Source organism: Scleropages formosus, chromosome 11, assembly GCF_900964775.1.
Source record: "Scleropages formosus chromosome 11, fSclFor1.1, whole genome shotgun sequence".
In the NCBI taxonomy this organism is placed as follows: domain Eukaryota; kingdom Metazoa; phylum Chordata; class Actinopteri; order Osteoglossiformes; family Osteoglossidae; genus Scleropages; species Scleropages formosus.
In genome coordinates this window covers 7,215,899-7,237,775 of record NC_041816.1, presented here as the reverse complement: position 1 = coordinate 7,237,775, position 21,877 = coordinate 7,215,899, and the positions used below count along the sequence as shown (strand labels likewise).

The following is a 21,877-nucleotide window of genomic DNA, read 5'->3' as shown; positions in this document are numbered from 1 at the left end:
CTGAGCCATGAAGTAGACTACTGAAAACTGGAAGAAGCTCTTATGGACCGATGAATCAAAATTTGAAATCTTCAGTTCATCATGCAGGGTTTTTGTACACCGTTGAGTAGGCAAAAGGATGGTTCCTTGGTGTATGACACCAACTGTCAAACAGGGAGAAGAAAGCATGATGGTCTGGGGCTCTTTTGCTGGATTCAGAGTTGGTGACTGTCACTGAGTGACACCCTGAACCAAAACTGCTATCACAGCATTTTGCAGTGCCATGCAGTACCCTCCGGTATGTAACTAGTTGGTCAGGGGTCCATCCTACAGCAAGATAATGACCCAAGACATACCTCTAGGCTATGTCAGAACTACGTTAGGAAAAAAGAACAAGACGGTAGGCTTCAAATCATGGAATGGTCAGCACAGTCTCCAGACTTAAACCCCATCAAGCTGTTTGGGATGAACCGGACAGAAGGGTGAAAGCAAAGCAACCTACAAATGCAACACATTTGTGGGAACTTCTCCAACAGTGTTGGGAAGAACTTTCCAAACAATACTTGATTTCCGTTGTAGAATGAATGCTACGAGTGTGCTTGGTTGTATCTGCAAAAGGTGGTTACTTTGAGTCTAAAACTTAGATTAAATTTTGTTAAACAAAATGATTCCATGACTTTGTTCAATTGTTTTTGTTCTATGCTTTAATTTGAGTACAGGGAGACATTAAACTGTGCAAATTTCAATAAAACTAGAAAAATTGAGGTGTTCCAAAACTTTTCACAAGGAGATATATCAAGCAGTATATAAATATATCAAATATGGATTTAATATCTTATGTTTATATAAATATGTATAAACAATAATACATAGGGTTTTAACATCTTGTCCTGTGTATTACTGTATAAATATGTGCTGTATTTTATACAAATTGTGTGTGCGTGCGTGCGTGCACATTTTCAGAACCGCTGGTCCCATACGGGGTTGCAGAGAACCGCAGCCTACCCGGCAACACATTTACTATCAGCTTCAAACACGTGTGATATAACTGTCAAATTATCTGGGGTCAGTATCTAGACCTGCAGATGTGCTGTGTGATGCCACAAAGGGGTAGACAGCGAATGCTTTGGCCTAGTGCGTGATGGGAAATCCTGTGGAGGTGATGGGAGGCTGTTCCACTGAGAGGCACAATCTGTATCCCATTGTGGAATTCCACACATGAATGCTTCATTGTTGTAAAGCTATAATTTTCTGCATTCGGCTCAACATTCTTGATTCCCTGAGCCTGTTGTGTTGAATAAGGATTCCTGTAAAATAAATGAATGAATGAAAGTGAATAATAAACAAAATAAATAGACAACATACACATAAAAATTAATTATAAAATGAACTGAAATGAAAAATGAACATCAGATTCAAGGTAAGTTGAAAAGATTGAATTCTTGCCTTGGTACTTCTGAACAAAATGCAGAGAATGAAAAACAGAAGAAAAAATTAGCAAAAATATCTAGAAAAGACTGATTTTTGAGATATTAAAATGGAAAATTAATATGCATGAAATTTCATACTTGTTGATGCTACCAAGAAGCCGCAGGAGTGAAAACAGCTCCACGATGAAGTCACGGACCATTAAGCGAAAGGAGGGTGATCATGCTGAATGTATGGCTCAGCCAGGGGAGGATTAAGAACGATGGAGCCGTGCTATTTTTAAAGTTCGCCTTTCACTTGGAATTGCGTCTCCTGGCCGCGTTGCGAGAATCACGAAGGATGACACACATTTCGCGTCAGATGGTTTAAACAGCTACAGTGCCATCGTGACAGCACCGTGCACCCAGCGTGTTTGTCAAGGCGAGGGTGGGGGTCGGGGGGTGAGTAGGTGGGGGTGGGCTTAGTGGCTGTGAGGCTATCAAGCAGTGTTATCATCCAGAGTGTGGTAAAGCCCTTTTGATTGCGTTCTGTCCAGTTGATTAAAGGGGCTTTCCGCACCATGTGCTATCACAGTCATCGCAGTTACCCCTGCCGTTTCCCTGACCGTTTCTCTCGCTTGAGGTTCATGACGATTGCTGCAACCCGACCAGCCAGTGATAGTGATGGGCCTCACAAAGCTTGATAGAGCTGGTCACTTTGGGTGGACACAAAGACACATAACTGAAGCGGTTGGGAGCGGACAGCAGGGACACATCTGTTAAGGGGGGTCAATGTTATTGGCAAATAAAAAGAATTCATGTTGAGCTCCTCCACCTGATCCAAAACCATCAGCGTCATATCAGTCAAGGCAAAAGATCCCTTTTTCTGAGCAAACCTCCATGTAGATGCCCAGACAACACTGAAAGACAGGTTTCTGCATCAGGAGAAGTTGACTTTGGACAATTAAGAAACTACAAAAAACAAAAGATAAGATACCTCAAAGTGCAGAGAATAAGGACATATCTCTGGAACTGCAGCTCAGGAAGATCAGGGAGGTAAGGACACCATACTGCCTAAGGAATCTATCCCAAAACCGTTATGACAAGGACAAGCACAGGACATGTCTCCATATTAAGAATCAAAGGAAATATCTACAAAACTGGAATGGAAAAGGCAGGAGATCATGTTCCCACATGGTCTGACCGCAGACTGAAGGAAATATCCGAAAAACCATGGGTGAAAAGGAAGGGGACAATGTCTCAATTTTGAGACTAAGAAAATGTCACAAGAGCTTCAGGCAACAGAAGTAGGGGATCACATCTTTACACTCTAGGAACCACATCTAGAGACTAGGGAAACATCTCCAGAACTGCAGACTGGACAAGTCAAGAAGATAAGGAACCACATGTCCTTATTCAGTGACAATGGAAATATCCCAAAATAACTGTATCAATTTAGGGGACTCAGTCTCCACTGTTGGAGATGTTAAAAACTGCAGGTACGAGAAGTTGAGGATATAGGGATCACACATGAAGATACGACTGAAATACCCCCAGACCTGCAGGTCAGAGGGTTGGTGGACCGTACCTTCATGTTAAGAAGCTAAGAACACATCCCTAAAATGAATGGTTGCAGAGAGAAGACGTTCATACAGAGCTAAGGGGGCTGTGTGCCTCCCACATCTTCTCTGCCTTCTGTGCTGCTCTCCTGTCGAGTAGACTCCCACAGCCTTCGCTGCTAATCGGACTAAACGGACCGTTTGGCTTCACGTCAGCGCGCGCCACGCGGCAGGACACAATGCCCGTCATGCTGCGGGCAAGTTTGCCTGCGTTTTCGGCGGACACTCCAGGGACGCTCTGTGTGGAGGGAGGCTGAGGAAGCCCACTCATCTCACTTACTGGCTTAGGCAAGATTCCTTTATCGGATATGCCACAGTTTCCTGAAAAATTTAATCCCACTATGGGGAAAATCTCACAGGATTAACTCCTGTTTATCATAATCTCCGTCCCGTAGGTATAAATAATGAATCTCTTTGCTTTCTTCCCTTCTTTTTGTGTTGTCGTCGCGGGTGTGAGGGCAGGGACTCAGTGATTCGCACACCGCTTAGCGAGCGTGTCACATGCTGTTGCCTCTCGGAGATGCGGGTCGCGCTCTTGCTACATTGCGGGGTTGCCTCGGCGGGCTTGGACCACATTCTAAAACTAAATTTTTCTCTTCTTTTTTCCAACCTTCCACTGCAATGGCTTCCCGTGGCTCTGGCTCTTCATCAGGCAATTAGACAGCATTTATCTGACTTCCTCCCCTCCCGTCAGAGAGCTGGACTACGCCGCTGGGAAGGACAATAACAGGAAGCCCCACTGGGAGGACTGGGGAGGGGGACGCTGGGCTGATCTGTCACCTTCAGGGCAGCTTTAGAACTTCTGACTCCAGCGGTATCAGCTCACACAGGTTCAGAGCTGTGCGGTGCGGAGCCCCCACCCCCCCCACACCGCACACACAGACATACACACCTCCGCATAAAGGATTTATTTGTGCTTTTGCAGAGCACTGTGGATTGATACCCAGCAGAGCAGACCTGAACATATCCCACAACAGGTAAGAAAACTCATTTTTATTCTTACCCTAACCCTGATATTAACCCCAGCTGTAACGCTAACTCTCACCTGTTGGACTGAATACAACAAGGATTTTTTATACCTATACAACTAACTTTAGGGGCCTTCAAAATTCCTGAAATTTAGATAATGAGGACAATGTGAATTTCAGTGATAAACTTGCGAAGATTTGATTGAATTCATCTCAAGTTAATTCATCCTAGTGAATTCAGAAAAGAGCGCTCAGAGGTGAGCCCACGGCAGCATGGTGAGGGACCCGGATCATCTCATCCCGTCTCATTTCGTTGTTGGCTGGTTCATCTCATGAATATCCAGGGAGTTCAGAGGGAGACACAGAGAGGGACACAAATCCTCAAACCATCTGTCAAGGCGCTTCTTGAGTTATATAACTGTGGTAGGTTGCACTAATGCAGCCCTGTCATTATCCTAGAGGGACCCCACAGAGCATCGGACCCTCAGACATTCGATGGATCACCTTGATACAGGAGAATGAGAGCCACTGTATTTGTTTTTTTATTCTACAGCACATTTTCTGAAATACACTTCAACTATGTGTACAAGGGCGTGAGTAGCAAACAGAAGCAATTTATATGGCAAAATAATTATATCATTAAATCATGTCTAATCATTTCATATCAGTCTTAGTCAGAGCTCACCAAAGAGATGGAAACCCTGATGGTCACAAAGTCACAACTGCTTCAGAATTTTAAATTCAATATGTTTAAGTATTGGCAAGGCTTTCATTACGAGAAATTCTGGGTCTTCTTTGTGTCTGAACGGGCTCTTTTACTGACGTAGGTCTTTCACACACACTGGTCACTCTCAGCAGGTGAACTCAGAGATCTGCTAGTGCAAAGTCCTTCAGCGTTAGTGGATGGATTCGAATATCTGGAGGGCAGCATGGTGGCACAGTAGGTAGCGCTGGTGTCTCACAGCACCTCAACTCTCTGTGGAATTTGCATGTTACATTTACATTTACATTTATTTATTTAGCAGACGCTTTTCTCCAAAGTGACGTACATCTCGGAGAAAATACAATTTCTACGTTAAGAGAAAGAGACATAGTTGCAGACATGTGATTCTTCAGTAAATCTATTCTAATTTGTTTCTTTCCACTTTATGCACCAATGTTCATTGCATGAGTAGGTACATAAAACTCAGGACAGAGAAAGTCTGATTACCTTCATACAATTTTTTTTTATATAAAAAGATACACAAACATTTACATACAATACAGGAGTAGTAGCTGTGTAAAGGCTTATCTGGGGATGATCATAAAAGTTATGGCGAATGAACATTTACACCATACACGAGCTTGAGAGATGAAAAGGCAAAGTGAACCTGGAAAAGGTGACTTTTCAGACCCTTCTTGAATGTAGACAGAGTTTCAGCAGTTCTGAGTGAGAGGGGGAGGTCATTCCACCACAAAGGAGCCAGAACTGAGAACCTCCACACTTTTCTCCCGCTGTTTGCATGGCTTTCCTCCCACAGTCCCAAGACACATACCAAGTGAACTGGTTTCTCTAAATTCCCCATAGTCTACGTGTGTGTTACATTTACAGTGGGTAAATGACTGTAGCCAGTCTACTACAGAGTGTGTAACCAAGTCACCTTGGATCAAGGTGTCAGATACATACTAGTTAATAATCACTGTGTTTTGCTTTGGAGAACAGCACCTGCCAAATGAATAAACGTAAATAGTGCTAGAGTGCAGGGTGCGCATGTGCCAAATGGCCCTGTTGCCTTCCAAAGGTGCTTTCTGGCAGGTTGTGAAACACAGAGAATGATGAAATGTGCCCTCCTTTCTGTGAACAACTTGTCACGGGCAACCACTCGAGAAGGGTGTAGGTCCTCTCCTCATACAACAATGGAGGGTGGTCCCAGGGCTGGGGGTGAGCTGAGATCAACCACAACACACAGGGAAGGTGGAGACTCACACAGAGTGAGTGGGAATGCTCACACACACATGCACACACACATACACTGGGAACATTTACACATATTTGGGGGACGGAAACGGTCTACCACATGTGAACAGGAACACACACACAGGGAGTGGGAACAGCCGCGCACACACAGTGTATGGAAACACTCATTCACACAATGTGAATGAACACAAACACACACACACACACTAACTGCTGTGGGGCCTCCTCTGTCTGTATTCTCTAGCCTCTATGTCCAGTGCCTCGGTCTCTCCAAAACCTTCATCTTTTCAAAAGCGCTCCTTGATATGTGTCGTATTTTAATGACAGATGCTGAAGAGATTTTAATTAATCAGAGAAGGTACAGTAACAGGGGATTTTAACTGGAAACAAAATAAGAGCGATATAAACCTCCAGAGGAGCTCACTCCATCAGAGATCAGAAGGCTACGGTATCTGATGGGTGTTTTTTCTTTACCTATTTATAAGTCTGTATATTTTCCTGGAGCAATTCAGGTTAAGCACTGCGCTCAAGGGTAGTGGAGCAGGGCCCCTCCTAATCCCCTGAGGACCCAGCGACAGCACTGGTAGAAGGGAGAGCTCTTCGACGGGGCTTTCTCCCAACTTTCACACCCCATTTTCATCTCCCATTGTGGGTTTACGATGAGTTTTCTAGCGGCAAAACTGACAGTCTTAATGAAGAAGTGAGCATGACGGAGAACATCAGACATTTCTATAGAAGCACAGTCAAACAAGGCCGTCATTCCTTGACCTGCTGTGGCTATGAACTTTGGACTAAGGTGTCATCTAAATAAATAATAATAATATAATAAAGACTAATAATTGCAGCATGGAGCACTGGTCATGTGGCACAACACTCCTCATATCAGTAACACATGTGAAGTAAATGAGCTCGTTCTCCCCAAACCTGTCATTTTATTAGGGGAAAAACATGATTTATGATGTTATTAAAACCAAGGAGTTTTTCAGCATGGAAAATTGTAAAGCAAAATGTGTAAATCAGTCATCTGTGAAATACATCATTACAGGAGTTTGCTAGTGAGTTGATACCTATTAAAAATATAATACACAATTCAACATGTAGGAAATGTAAAAATTAACTCTTGGCGCAAACCTCAAGTGCTTAAGTGGATTAGAAAGTCGATGGATCAGTAGAAGGGTGGATTTGTAACAGAGTCAAAGGGTTTTTACAGACTAGGGTTTTAAAGACTGCCAAAAATATACTGTGATCACAAAAACAATAGGAGTACATGGTGGAAAAAGAATTAATAGAAGAAGACATTAATGGCAGACTGAGTATACCAAAAACTTACTTCTTAATCTCATCACAAACGATGCTGATTTTGATTCGGTTTTTATGCCTTTTACATTTGTTTATTATCACAGGGATGAAGGTCTTTCATGCACAAACAGAAACCAGCTGCTCGCCAAAATAATACTAGGATTTATTTCAGCTGCATAATCCCAAATCATATTTATAAAACATGTCGCTTATTTATAAGCTTTGCTGTCATGGAAAAACTTTGCATCATAAAAACCGGCCAGCTATGTTTGTGATGGAATTAGATGAATACCAGTCATTTAAAAAGCCTTCCAGTCAGAAATGTACCGCATCGAAAAATACATGTAACTGTGCTGTTATTAAATTGTTTGCTGACATGGCTTGCCAAAGGTGTTACGCTAAGGACATAGATTAGTCCATAAGTGTACGGGTCTGGGTTCTACCAAGTATACAAAAAAGTCTCAAGTGCCGCAAGGGTCTTTTTTATTACCTTCTTTTTCATTTTCTTTCCTTCTTCCATTTCATGTTTATATATTATAGATTATATATTATTTATTATATATTATACAACATATAGGGGTGCGGTGGCACAGTGGGTTGGACTGGGTCCTTCTCTCCAGTGGGTCTGGGGTTTGAGTCCCGCTTGGGGTGCCTTGCGACGGACTGGCGTCCCGTCCTGGGTGTGTCCCCTCCCCCAACAGCCCTTTGCCCTGTGTTGCCAGGTAGGCTCCAGTTCCCCGTGACCCCGTATGGGACAAGCAGTTCAGAAAGTATGTGTATGTATTAATTATATTCATGGCAGCAGGTGGTATAGTGGTTAAGACTGTCGATCAGAATGTTCTGTGTTCAGATCCCGATTCCTGCTGTAGTACCCTTGATCTAGGTATTTACCTGAACTTATACAGCAAAACTTACCCAGCTATATAAATAAAAGATACACCATTTCATTTTAGCATAAAAACCTCATATCATAAGTCACCTTGCACAGAGGATAAAGTAAAATAAATGATAATAGCAAATGCTGAAGTTTGTCAGCCCCTTTTTTCCAACACAAACACATTGGGGTGAAGAGAAGAGGGCCAGCTGTTTCTCCCACAGGCCAGGGACAGGAGAAGGGACAGGAGCAGGAATTCAGTGGCAGGAAGGGTGTGGTCCAGCACCACAATTAGCATAATGATGATCGGTCTGCGGTAGCCTTTACATTATTTCCCAGAGACATTGTGTTTACCTTTCCGCTCTCTGATAAGAAATGCACTTTCACATCATGACTGAATGGAGAAAATGAGCACTGAGAGACAAAGGATGACTGATTCTACAAACAAATGGTTTTTTTCATTTTGAAAATGTATCCACCAAATTGCTTTGTTTTGGCAAACCATAAAGAGGTTATTGTGGAGCTGTATCAGTTTTGGAAGTTGTTATTCATTAACTTTTCCCAAGGTGCCATAATATGTTTGTACAGCATACTAAACTTCCCACTGATGCAATTTGTACATTTTCACTGTTTAAATTACTAAATTTTACTGTAACAGTTCATGGTATGATTCCGTGATCAAGGTACAAGAGCAGGAAGTGTAATTCAAACTTAATTTCTCCAAGTCGAACATAATGGCTCTGTCCACCACATTGTTTCTATTATTATTACTACCCAATATTGAATGTTATACTACTTGTTTATAAGTAGTTATTACGACTAGAACTGCTGGAAATATTATTGATGAGTAATGCCACTCTTTTAGGGAAATTTGCATGGTTTTTACTGTGTGTAACAGATAAAGACAGAGGTCATGAATACGACCACCCAGGAAAAGCGAGAGAGACCAGTGGTCAACAGCTGATTGACAGAAAGCCCAAAAGAAAAACAGGAAATAATCATCTGAGTGAAGCACTTTCACGTTGCAAGAAGCTGAGATTAAGCTATTATTTCAGCATTTATGGGTTATAATCCACTTCACCCAAGTAATTTCTGCTAAAGTGCAGGAGCGGCAAGAAAGGGATATTAAGAGTTAGAAGCAGTTCATCACAGTTCATTTAAGTTTATCTGATACCAACAAAAAAAAAACAATAAATTAATGCTTCTGCCCAGATGTTCTGAAGAAACATCCCTTCTCCTCACAAACCACGTATTTCAATCCGACGAATGACAGGCAGAGCCCCGCATTTGTATCCTCGTGATCAAGGGCACTGCATCGCCTACAGGATTACCATGTTTTTATGTTCATTTTACCCCACAGAGCATGAGGTCATCTGCTGGGAGGCAGATGATGGGATTGGCCAGGTTGCTGGTGCTCAGCGTGCTGACCTTCACCCTCTGCATGGCTGGCGCAGACCTGCGCAGAAAGAAGAGGGATTGGGAGTGGAAGTTCTTCTTTGTGACCGAGGAGGCAGACTTCCCACAAAAGATTGGGAAGGTATTGTACCCAATGACCTTCAGGGCTTTGATTCATTACAGGGGTCAAGGGTCAAACAAGGGTCCACTTACACATTGAATCTGAATGTGAAGTTTTTGAGTTGCACAAATACAGAGATTCACCTTCAGTTTTGAGCTGTTGTCAAATATAAAGAATGTTAAGTGTTTCATGAAAAGCCGAGATCCATTTATGATGTGTGACACTTACTGTGCAGTGTTTCCAACAAGTGGTGTGCTTGTTTTCCAGCTGTCATCAAACAAGTCAAATGCGAACACTATATATGTGATCGAGGGAGAGGGGGCAAACACAATCTTTGAAGTTAACCAGCATGGAGATTTAAACGTCAATAAGAAGCTAGATCGTGAGACCAAAAGCGAATACAAGCTGAAAGCTCAACTTATTGACAAGACGACAAAGGAGGTGGTAGATGGCCAGGAGGATTTTGTTATCAGGGTCAACGACATCAATGACAACTTCCCCGTGTTTCCAACAATCTACAAGGGCTCTGTCGATGAGAGATCTCCAAAAGGTACAGTTGTCTTTGTACTCAAGTCAGTAGTGATGTCCTGTAAGAACCAGTCGAGAGTGTGGACTTCATTACCATCCAGGGAGCTTCATCAGATCTTCACTTTTGGTACAGGAACCAAAGTGCTGACTGTGACAGCCACCGATGCTGATGATCCAACCACTGGGAACGGGAAGGTTGGCTATATGCTGAAGAATGGCACCGATCTGTTTGATATAGACCCTCAAGGTGAGGCACAGTTCAGACCTACAGCGGTGTCATGCATGATTGCCAAGAACCTTACGTGTTACCTTCTACTGTATTCTGGGGTATTTCATATGGCTGATGCATAAAATTTTGAATGCCATTTCAGAGCATAGATTACACATCATCAAAAGATATATTACGGTCAGTTGTGCTACAACACCTGTTTTCATGACAAAATTTGGATGTAACGAGTTGAATTAATAGAGGAACATAATTTATGTAACACAAATTTTTGTGAGTACAATTTCGGAATAACACAATCACATTAGGGAGCCACACATTTGTTTAGTGTTTAACTTCAGAACCAGAAATCATAAGAGGCAAACCTATCACAGGTTTAGGCAATTGTGTAGGAGAAATATTTTGCATTTATTTCATATAATAAAAACTCTACTGTCCTTCCTCTTTGAAAGAACAAGCCGCAAATAAAAATTTCCAGTTAGGACTTGGCCCCACTGCTCATATGAAGATGCAAAAGGTGACATAGAATTTAGCTTTTTGCACAATACAAAAGGTAGAAAAATAAAGCTGATGTTTTACTTTAGTGCAGGATCTGAAGGGTGATTGATGCAAGTCGTTTTGTAACCAGTGCCTTATTCTCCAACTCTATTGTTGCATTCTTGACCTAGATACCTACCTGTGTTGGAAAATTATTCAGATATTAATTGTAATACTTACAATTAACACAATTAACAATTTTTAACTATATTTAAAACAAACATTAGCTCATTACAGGGTGGCATGGTGGCACAGCAAGCAGCGCTGGTGCCTGGGTGGTGCGAGAGGACATGGGTTCAGCCCCCTTCAGTCTGTGTGGAGTTTTCATGTTCTCCCCATGTTTGTGTGGGTTTCTTCCCACCGTCTAAAGATGTGCTGTTCAGGTTCACCCATAGTGTGTGAGTGATATACAACATTGTAGAAAGTGTGTTCTACTGATGTATGGATGAGTGACCCATTGTAAGTAATGTTTCTAGCAGTGTAAGTCAGGTTGGTGAATAAGGTGTGTGGGCTGATAACACTACACAGAGTTCATTGGAAGTCACTTTGGAGAAAGGAATCTGCTAAATAAATAAATGTAAATTATCAAGCACAGAAATCACCTACAGATGATACAAGCAGTTTACAAACTTGAAATTGAGCACTAGCAGACCCTTTTTGTTTATTCCTTTAAAGTAAAATAGCACAACAAACCATAAATACAATCAATAAACTAACTGGTTATCATTCTTTTTTCTTAAAGTGGAGTTGTTTTCTGTTGAAATAACCCAGATAAGTCATTATATATAAAATGTACCCCCAAAAACTACCTTGTTATTCTTGACATGATAATAAAGCTTCAAGCAATCCAAAATGTTTTATGTGGATATTATTGATGTTTCTTTCTGAATGATTTGCTCTCTTGTTTTGTTTTTCCCTAGCTCTATTTTTATTTGGAATCTAAATAGAATACTACATAGAAATGTAAAAAAAGTTAACTTACAGTCCAAAAACTAATATTTTCGGCGACAGCAGAGCATAAAACACATGATAGCCATGCTCACTGGTTTCTCAGAGCTCAATTCCAGTTCATAAATGAATGAGAAAATTGATCATTTTTTCTGTTTCAGGGGTCATCAGAACCAAAGTGGATGCCCTAGACCGTGAGAAGCAGAACATGTACCTGATTGTGGTCGAAGCAAAGGACATGCCTGGTTTTCAAGCAGGGAACATCGCAAACACCACGGTCACCATCAATGTGGCCGACATCAATGACAACATGGCCGTCTTTAAGACAAGTACAGTTTTTCCACAAAATCCCAACCAGTAATAAACTGTGAATCCTTTTGGGCATTTTACATGTAACAGTGTTCATATAACAGAATCCAACGATACTCATTATGTCTTCAAGAAGTTGCACAAGATCAGACTTTTGACAAGCAACTTTGTGAGGCTTGTGTTTGCTCCATCAACAGGACACTTCACTTTTGATGTCAAAGAGGACCAACAGAAGGACTTTGAAATTGGTGTCATGGAAATAGAGGACAAAGATGAGGAGCAGAACAAGGATCCATCTTTCACCATGGATTCTGGTGTTTCCCGTATTTTTGAGGTTGTGACAAACCAGAGGAAGGATGGTGTGCTCATTCTGAAAGAGGTATTCTTCAACAGTTAAATAAAATTAAAAAAATAGAAATGAGACTAAGTTTAAAAATAACCATGAAAGCATTTTCAGGAGACTCTGTCCAGGACATTGGGTGATCTCTGAAAGATCCAGATAACCTGGGCCTCCAAGACTTCATGCATTTCTTTTCCTGCAAAACGAATCCATAATTTTGATGTTTTCCATTTCTTATAATGATCATCTTTATAAAAGGCACATTACTTTTCATCCATTTGTAAGGCTGAACATTTCACTGGAGTATGATTCCCAAGGTTACAACAGCAGAGACTCTACTTCTCAGTTTTAAATCTTTGCAGATCTGCAGCCTATTTTATTCCTGTATTTCCACAGGCTCTGGATTATGAAACCAAGAGCAAGCACACATTCGTCGTGTACATGCGGGAAGACACTCTCCGGAGTCCCGCTGACAACCAGGGCGAGGCCTCACGCACTCAGGTTGAGGTGGTCGTCAACGTGCTGGATGTTAACGAGCCCCCAGTTTTCACCCAGCAGATGTATAACTTCTCACTCCGCGAAGATGCCAGAATTGGCACCAGGGTCGGAAAAGTGAGCGCCAGAGACCCTGACACAGCCCAATATGACATACGGTATATTGATGTGTTCTACTCCTTGTAACATTACAATGAAATATTATAAGCCCTTTTTTATGATGCTCTTTTAATGTTCAAAAGTTACACTTGTTTAAATTGCTATAGCCTATACAAGTGCCTTTTTGAATGGTACAACAGCAGGATCTTAAAACGTGAAACAAATTTAGTTTTCTATTTACTAGTCCGTAATAACTAATACTTCAGAAAAATTCATTAGAATTAGGATTATTAGCAGTATTTTATTGGTCCCTTTAAACAAAACTGCTATTATTTTACATTGCTGTAGCCTTTTTTTTTGTTCAAATGTTTGCAAGTTTTACTCAAATAATTTCAGTAGGATCTCAAAACTACAAAAGTAGGACCTTGTCCAAGGAGTCAAAGGAGTCTTTTAGTTACCAGCCTAGTTTGTAAACAGCTACTATATGCATCCCTCAGGAAAAAAAAAACAGAAACAATATTTCTTTATTGATGAGGTATTCATATTACATATAGATGAAAATACAATACAGTTCAATGGCTCAATTGAGATATGATTTCTTCATGACTGAAAATTTGTCATATGCCCGCAGATAAATCCATGTATCAAGTATATTCTCATTTCACACCACAATAAATTCTTAAAATCATCTTACTAATCTCATCCCATTTTCCCACAGATACATGATAAATGACCGAAACTGCCCAGTGGTGATCGACTGGAAAACCGGAGACATGAAGTTACAGAAGGAGCTAGACAGGGAGCATGTCCGGTCACACCCGTTCCATGTGATCGCGGAGGAAATTACACCAGAAGGTAGCCCCAATCTCTCTGCTTGACCCACTTTCCAGGAGTCACACAGATGATCGTCTGTGACCCAATCTGCAGACATCTGTCAAAAACAAATCCAGCTTGAGTGCAACCAAAAGCAGGCAGAGGACAGTTTGACTCCTGTCCTTAGGGCATGACAGCTAGGAGAGTCTTTTGCCCAATTTATTAAAAATAAATTCTTGAGGAAAATAAACTTTATCCCTTTGACTAGCTGTGTAAATGTCACACAGAATATCAGAGGGCATGGATTGTCCAGATGGGCAGGGAGGTCTGTGTTTTTCTTGCTGGGAGGGATGGAGCCAGAGAAATAGAGGGCACTCTGCTAAAGGGGTGGGGTGGGTGTAAGTCTGACATCAGGACTGTCTGTTTAGTTGTTTTTACTATCTCAGCAGCTTTGTTTGAGTTTCCTTTGGGTACTCAAGTGTCCACTCATCATTGACAAACATGTGACTTTGCCCACACATATACACACACTGGCTGAATCCACTTGTCCCAAGCAGAGTCACAGGGAACTGCAGCCTAACCCAGTAACACAGGGCGCAGGGGACACACTCCGGGCAGGACGCCAGTCCGTCGCAAGGCACCCCAAGCAAGACTCAAACCCCAGACCCACCAGAGAGCAGGACTTGGCCAAACGTGCTGTGCCACCACACCCCCCATTTGACTTTGCCCATTTTATGTAAATGTTTGAATAAAAATACCCAAAGGGTTCTTTTTCAGCAGAAGGTCAGGGAATTGTTTCCATGCTGGCTCCTCATTCTGCAAACACAATTGGGACAGTAAGGCTCTTTGTAACTAAGTTTGTTTGCAAATACAAACTCACTTTTACCACAAAATCGCACTCAGCCAAAGGTTAATAAAACAGAAGACCTTCAGTTTATTTACACATTAGGTTTAAATATAACTCAGTTTATGGTTTAATAAATGAAAAATCTTCAGCGGGGCTGTTGAATCTTCCCGTAAACATGTGCAGTAATCTTCCACTTGGTTCTGATCATCGATACTCAGGAACACCAGAAATGAACTGTAAACACCATGACAGTGAGTTGAAATAAAGTGGTCAAACACTCTTATTCTATTTGGGTTTTCTTTACTCACATTGGCTTGGTGAGTGGATACAGGTCTGTTTTGCTCTACTACAGAAATTTTAGAAAATATGTGGATAGAAAATGCTTTTAAAAAAGGCTGGAAATGTTTGTATCAAAGATTCATAATGCCAGAAGCCAGTGTACTGTTATTATTTTCAACGAGCATTTAGGTCATCTTCTGTCCTCTGAAAGAGCAACTTTTGCAGTCCCTTATGACACACTTACATTCATTCATTTAGCACTTGGCTCTAAAGCAACTTACAGTGTTAAGTACTTACAATTATTGACCTATTTAAACAGCTGGGTAATGCTACTAGAGCAATTTAGGGTAGGTACCTTGCTCAGAGGTACTACAGCCAGAGGTGGGGATGGAACCTGAATCTTTGGCTCCAAAGATAGCAGCTCAAACTATTGCACTACCAGCTGACCCAAAACCAAAAATGAGTATATCTAACATATTTGTTAAATCACAATTTCTGAGAGAAAAAAATAACACAGAAAACTAATGTGTGACATTTTACTTTTCAGGTCTGGGTCTGAAATCCCACGTGATTGTCAACCTGGAGGTTCTAGATGTGAATGACAACCGCCCGGAGCTCTTTATATATAAGGATCTCTTTGTTTGTGAGAATGATAGACCTGGCACGGTACTGGATGCTTCTCTTCAATACCAACTTGGAGTTAGGAATCTGGGTTAGGGTTAGGGTTAGTGACATGTATGAAATGTGCCATAGCACACAAAGGCAAAATCCACCCAGGAAACAGCAACCATATGACACATCCATCTAGGTACCTTTTCAGACATCATATCTGATGCTACAGGTGCACTGTTTTTGCCTTTTTTTACTAACCTTTAAATTACTATGGAAATCAGTCCATTGACAAGCTTATCAAGTTGATGACTGAAAGCACAAGAGCCCAATTGTAAAAGCAGGCTGTCCATATCACCCTAGCTTGAGCACCTTAATCGTTCAGATACAACATGTGAAGGCTACAGTGGTCATATCCAGAGAGATATGAATATAGTACCTTATACTGCACATATATGCCTATATGCAGAACCTTATATTTTCACAAAGGCCGAAACAAAGTAAAAACAGTGCCTAAGTGAACACCTTCCTTCTCTGTATGAAAAGGGCTAAAGTTAATCTGCTTTTTTATGTCATTTCAACACAAAAGGAACTGTAACAATAGAGATGAAAGCATGTGTCAGTTTTAATCTGCCTACATGCTATTAACAGCAAATCATGATGCTAACTGGAAGGAATCTCTTTGTTACATCTTACTGAACCCTTATATGGTTTCTCTACACAACGTTTGAAAGAGACACCAAAACTGTAAATCTGATTTTTGACCCTCTGTTGCAGATGATCGGAATGGTGAGTGCGACAGACAGAGACGACCACAAACATGCCTTCAGTTTCTCCTTGGCACAGCCAAGCGCCAACTTTTCACTCGTCGATAACAAGGGTAAGTTAACCGGAATTAAGGGAAATAAATTATCTCCTTTTCATCTGCTGTGAAGCAACTCAAAGTGACATTCTGGCTGAGAGTTTGTAATTACAGACTCGCAGTCGTGAACATGGCTGGATATTTTTGGCATTAAATGAGATTATGCAGTCTTTTTAAGCATAAAGTTGCATCAGTATATTCACAGATCAGTGGTGTGATGGTCATGGTCCAGTCCTTTAACCAGTCCTGCAGATACCTAAACTGAAATAGCTCAACTGAACAAAGTTAAACATCATGGCGAAACATTATATTAGCAAATTTGCATAGTTTATGGGTGTGCATTGAAACATCTACATAGTTTCCATATTAATGACAGAACTGATGAGCTGGCAAAAGTTCTTGTAATCAGAAGGTCTCTGGTTCAAATGTTATCTCCTGCTGTAGTACCAAAAAGTAGCAGGTAGCACAGTGATCACAGCTGCTGCTTTTGGACCCAAAGGTCACAGGTCCAAATTTCTACCAATAGTACTCTTGAGCAATGTACTTACTGTAACTTGCTCCAGTAAACTTACCAACCTACATAAGAAATTGTAGGAAGATTAACAGTGTGAATTGCTATGGAGAAAAATATCAGCTAAATGAATAAATGTACACTTGACACAATAAAAGCTAACCTTAGAGTATAAACCTCACACTGTAAGTTGCTTTGGGCAAGGGTGTCAGATAAAGGTAAATAATAATATAAAAATGCTGCTGTTTGCGAGGACCTTTTTTTCATGTGAAAAAGTGTCAGATAAAGGAAAATAACATTTTATTGATATAATTCGGGAAAATATAACCTGATCAAAGGTTACAATGGCAGGTTAAATCTGAACAATTTGGGGATTCCAGTAGCAAATTGCTTAGCTCTCAGGGACAGTCGCTCTCTCTCTCTCTCTCTCTCACACACACACATACACACACACACACACACACACACACACACGAGAGCGCACACACACTTTTTCAGGAAGCATGCGGTCTCCCAGTCTCACCATGGGTCACTCCCACGAAGTTCAGCACAGAAAGCACTCCTGCTGCCGTCAAAAGGAAGGGCTGAATTATTCAGGAGCGACAGGCCTTTTGATAACCGGCAGTCCTTCATCTCGTGTTGTGAAGATGACAGCGTCTCTGGCTGCTCCCGGGCCCCTGCTGTATAATTAACCAACCCAACACTTTGTCATCTCGCGAACAGTCACTAACAAGAGAAGCAGGACGCACGGCTGCACTTTACAGGAGCTAAGCAGCACGCTGAAGAGCATATTACAGGGTTGCTCGGTTTGGAGGACAGAGTGAGATGTTAACACGCCGTGGCGTCCTGGGAATGGCCTTCTGCAACGAAGAAAATTGACTTGCAAACATGTTCAACAAAATGCATGGGTGTGAAAAGAGTTGCCAGCATGAATACAATGGCTTACATCTTGGTCAAACCGTTTTCAATCACTGTTCAGAAAAAATATGTTAATATATTGACAGGTGGGGTGCGGTGGCGCAGTGGGTTGGACCGCAGTCCTGCTCTCCAGTGGGTCTGGGGTTTGAGTCCCGCTTGGGGTGCCTTGTGATGGACTGGCGTCCTGTCCTGGGTGTGTCCCCTCCGGCCTTACACCCTGTGTTGCCGGGTAGGCTCCGGTTCCCCGTGACCCTGTATGGGACAAGTGGTTCTGAAAATGTGTGTGTGTGTGTGTGTGTGTGTGTGTGTGTGTGTGTGTGTGTGTGTGTGTGTGTGTGTGTATTGACAGGTTTATTAGATCTTGTTTCTGAATGTAGAGCAGATGGAGGAATGTTTAGAGCTTCTACTCTGCACTCCATAAGTCCCAGGTTCAAATTCCATCACCTGCTGTAGTACCTTTATTCAAGGTGCTCACTCTGAGCTAATACAGTAAAAAATAACACATATCTGAAAATGGTAAATCGGTGTGAGAACCTTGACGCTGTAAGTTGCTTTGGAGAAAAGTACTGAGCCCTGCTTTGAGTCTTTGCTCTTGTTATACATCCAAGACTTTGATAAGTTCTTGTCCCAAACATACCAAGTTATTTACTGGTGTCGTTGTATTCTGCACTAGCTGACAACTGCTTTAGGCCTGAGAGTTTCGCTGTTAAATGAAAATAGTATTAAGGATTACTACGATTCTTCAATTGACATCTTAGTTCAATGTGACTTTTAATGATAGGTTTGCGCACTATGCTGCTTACACTGATTTACCCATTTGTACAGCGGGATAATTTTTACTGTATCAGTTCAGAGTAAGTATCTTGATCAAGGGCACTACAGCAGGAAGAGTGTGTTTTCTTTTTTTCAAGGCAACATCTCTAACCACTACTCTCCCACCCATCTGTCCAGACAACACGGCCAACATCTCAGTGCTGCAAGGAGGCTTCGAGGCTGATGGTCTCCATCATTACATGCTGATGGTGATGGTGGTGGATGGCGGTAGCCCCCAGCTGAGCAGTAATACCACAGTCTTCATTCCGGTGTGCAAGTGTGGTGAAAACCGCGAGTCTCGATACTGCAGACCAGCAAAGGTCGGGGCCAGCGTCAGCTTCCATGCACTCATTGCCATCATCCTGTGCATCCTCACCATCCTCGGTGAGTTCCATTTGCCACTGCTTCTCCCAGACCCCCAGAGTGGAGTTGCTTTAATTCTCAGTTTCTTCATCCTGTCCCTGGTTGCTCCATTGCACATTTGAATATAATGTTTAATAATTGCAAACTTGACCTTTGACTGACCCTCTAGTGTCAGTCTCCCTGGAGATATGAGACAGTTGGGCCATCTGCCCAAGGCAAAATTGCGTTGGGAACTTGTGTGGTGTGTTGTCAGAACAATGAGCCATTAACAAAGTGTGTAGGATGTGGCAATGATGGTTTTACTCCTCCTAGCACGGTTCTCAAAAAGTCCCCGACTCACAGCATGCAAATGCAGGACACTAAAAAGAAGGAAAATGTGGGCGGCATTGTCCCATCAGCAAGAACTTTTTGAGAGCTTCCGCTTGTTGTTTTAGGAATTAATGCACATTTCGGTCAGAGTAGTCAGTTTATTTGGCTCCACAGAAAACAAGCCAATAAGTATCCAAGCTAGAGCCAAAATAATGGCACATCCGCCACAATTTTGCAGAATATGTAGTTTCTCCATGTGAATTCTCTGGGATATGAAACAAAAAAAGAATTATCCAAAACAGACATTTTTTAATGATGAGTTTTAAAATTTATTGTCATTATAAACAGTTTACAATGAACAATGAACATACCATATTGTTATGTCTTTTAAACAACCCCCTTCCAACACCAGCCCATCTGGGACTAATAAAACAAAATACAACCCTTAAACACAATTAACATATATATACATGCAGACACATGTAGCAAAAAAGTCAATCAAATCATTGAGCATAAGGCATCCCTTTTTACATTCCTGTAGTTTTATTTCATTTTGTAACATTTATTATATCACTTGGCAATCCTGAGATGTATCTTGTTACCCAAAATGATAAATGCAAGCAGGATAATCTCTGTGTGTGTCTATATATATAATATTAATAGGTAATATATGATGTATATAATATATGTAATTACATAATAATATGATATATATATGACACTGATAGGTAAACAGAAGTTGTGCAATTTACGAGTCCCAGAAAAATGTAGTATTTTTGTCAAAAATCCTTACATCAGTCTTCAGCAAGTTATACATTGGAGATGCTTATCTTGTCATTTTTTCTGGCAATATACCAATCTTCTCTCTTTTTGCTAAGTTATAAATAATTGCAATAATGTTGTAGAAGAGCGTAAATGGAGACGTGATGAGTATTGGGAGTTTATGAAAAGTTTCTCTTCTGTTCCGCCAGTCATTGTGATCCTCATCGTGTTGAGGAAACGTTACCAGAAGGAGGCGCTGGTCACCCTGGGTAAGAACTCTGGGGAGATTCACGAGCAGCTGGTGACCTACGACGAGGAAGGCGGGGGTGAAATGGACACCAATGGCTACGACGTCTCAGTGCTGACATCGGCTCGCAACGACGGGAGTTTCGTGCCCATACCTGCCATGTATGCAGTAGTGAAGAAACCGACGGCAGCACGTGGAGACATGGCGGCTATGATCGATGTCAAGAAGGACGAAGCAGACCACGACCGGGATGGCTATCCCTACGACACCCTGCACATTTATGGATACGAGGGGCCCGAATCACTGGCCGGCAGCCTCAGCTCCCTGGAGACCTCGTCTGACGATTCAAACCTGGACTACGACTTCCTCAACGACTGGGGCCCTCGCTTCAAGACTCTGGCCCAGCTGTACGGAGTGGACAGCCTGGACGACGGGTATCTGTACTGAGGACTACGCTCCTGCCCACAAAGGCCTTTTCCAGTGCGTTCAAGTGTTTGATCACACCTGAGTGAAACTTCTTGATTTCTGTCACAAACACAGGTGAACGTGGGAGCCGATATGGTCTGCTGCAGTGTGCCAAGACGTGGTCAGTCCTCACACTGGCACCAACACTGTGTTTTCCTTTGTTCATTTTGATATAACATTCTTTTTGGGGTCGACTTCATTTTACTGGGCACAATTTTTGAGAAACGATCTCAAATGAAGTGAAAATTGTGATCTGTTTGTAGCAATTAGCTTTAACGATATGTTTGGTGCAAATCGATAGCAATCTGCAGTTTTGAAAAAAAAAAAGAGAAAAAAAATTTTGTTTGACTAATACATTCTGTAATGTTACGTTTATTTTCGAGAATAAGGTATTGGCATCGTATAAATGGATAAACAGTAAGAAAAATGATTTCAACTGCATTTATAAGAAAAATGCATAGCGTTTTTTTTTAATATGTACACAATTATTTTTTATAATTTGAGTGTTTTTCTTTAATTCTGATAGTCAATTTCTGTTTAGTTTTTACTCTTACTCGAAACTACAAACTCACTGCAACAAGTTCTGCGCAAGGAGATGTATACAATAGCCAAAGGATCTCGGCAGGAAACGTTGAGTGTTTGCCTGAAAGATTTAGAGTCACTTCCAATTTTATTTGACAGGAATCATCAGCACATTCATTCCGAAAGGCAAAAAAAAATTAGTCTCCGAGGACCCCATGGTAAGATTTTAGCATTCAACACAGGAAGCATGTAGTAGCAGAAAAGGTCTGTTGAGGACAGAAATACAGTGTGAATAACTTTAACCTTTAATCTCGAATAACCAGTGAATCACCGGGCTCCACAGACAAAACTCATGGGCTCAGAAATAAGGAATAAGTTGCCTTCACCTTATAATACATTTAGATACACTTACTGTCTCAGTCAAAATTTTTAATTTAAAAGACATTCAGTGAGGACT

At 41.5% G+C, this 21,877-nt stretch overlaps 1 protein-coding gene across 1 annotated transcript; it reads left to right on the top strand.

Annotated features, from left to right (window-relative positions):
• The first annotated feature begins 3,527 nt into the window (after nucleotides 1-3,527).
• cdh5 (cadherin 5) lies at nucleotides 3,528-21,203 on the top strand. The gene is made up of 12 exons (XM_018752772.2): nucleotides 3,528-3,981; nucleotides 9,463-9,639; nucleotides 9,886-10,168; nucleotides 10,280-10,393; nucleotides 12,019-12,186; nucleotides 12,364-12,545; nucleotides 12,903-13,159; nucleotides 13,819-13,955; nucleotides 15,587-15,705; nucleotides 16,426-16,528; nucleotides 18,891-19,136; nucleotides 20,396-21,203. Exons 2-12 carry the CDS (start codon nucleotides 9,466-9,468, stop codon nucleotides 20,878-20,880), a joined length of 2,268 nt encoding a protein of 755 aa, XP_018608288.2. The 5' UTR covers nucleotides 3,528-3,981; nucleotides 9,463-9,465; the 3' UTR covers nucleotides 20,881-21,203.
• The last annotated feature ends 674 nt before the right edge of the window (nucleotides 21,204-21,877 follow it).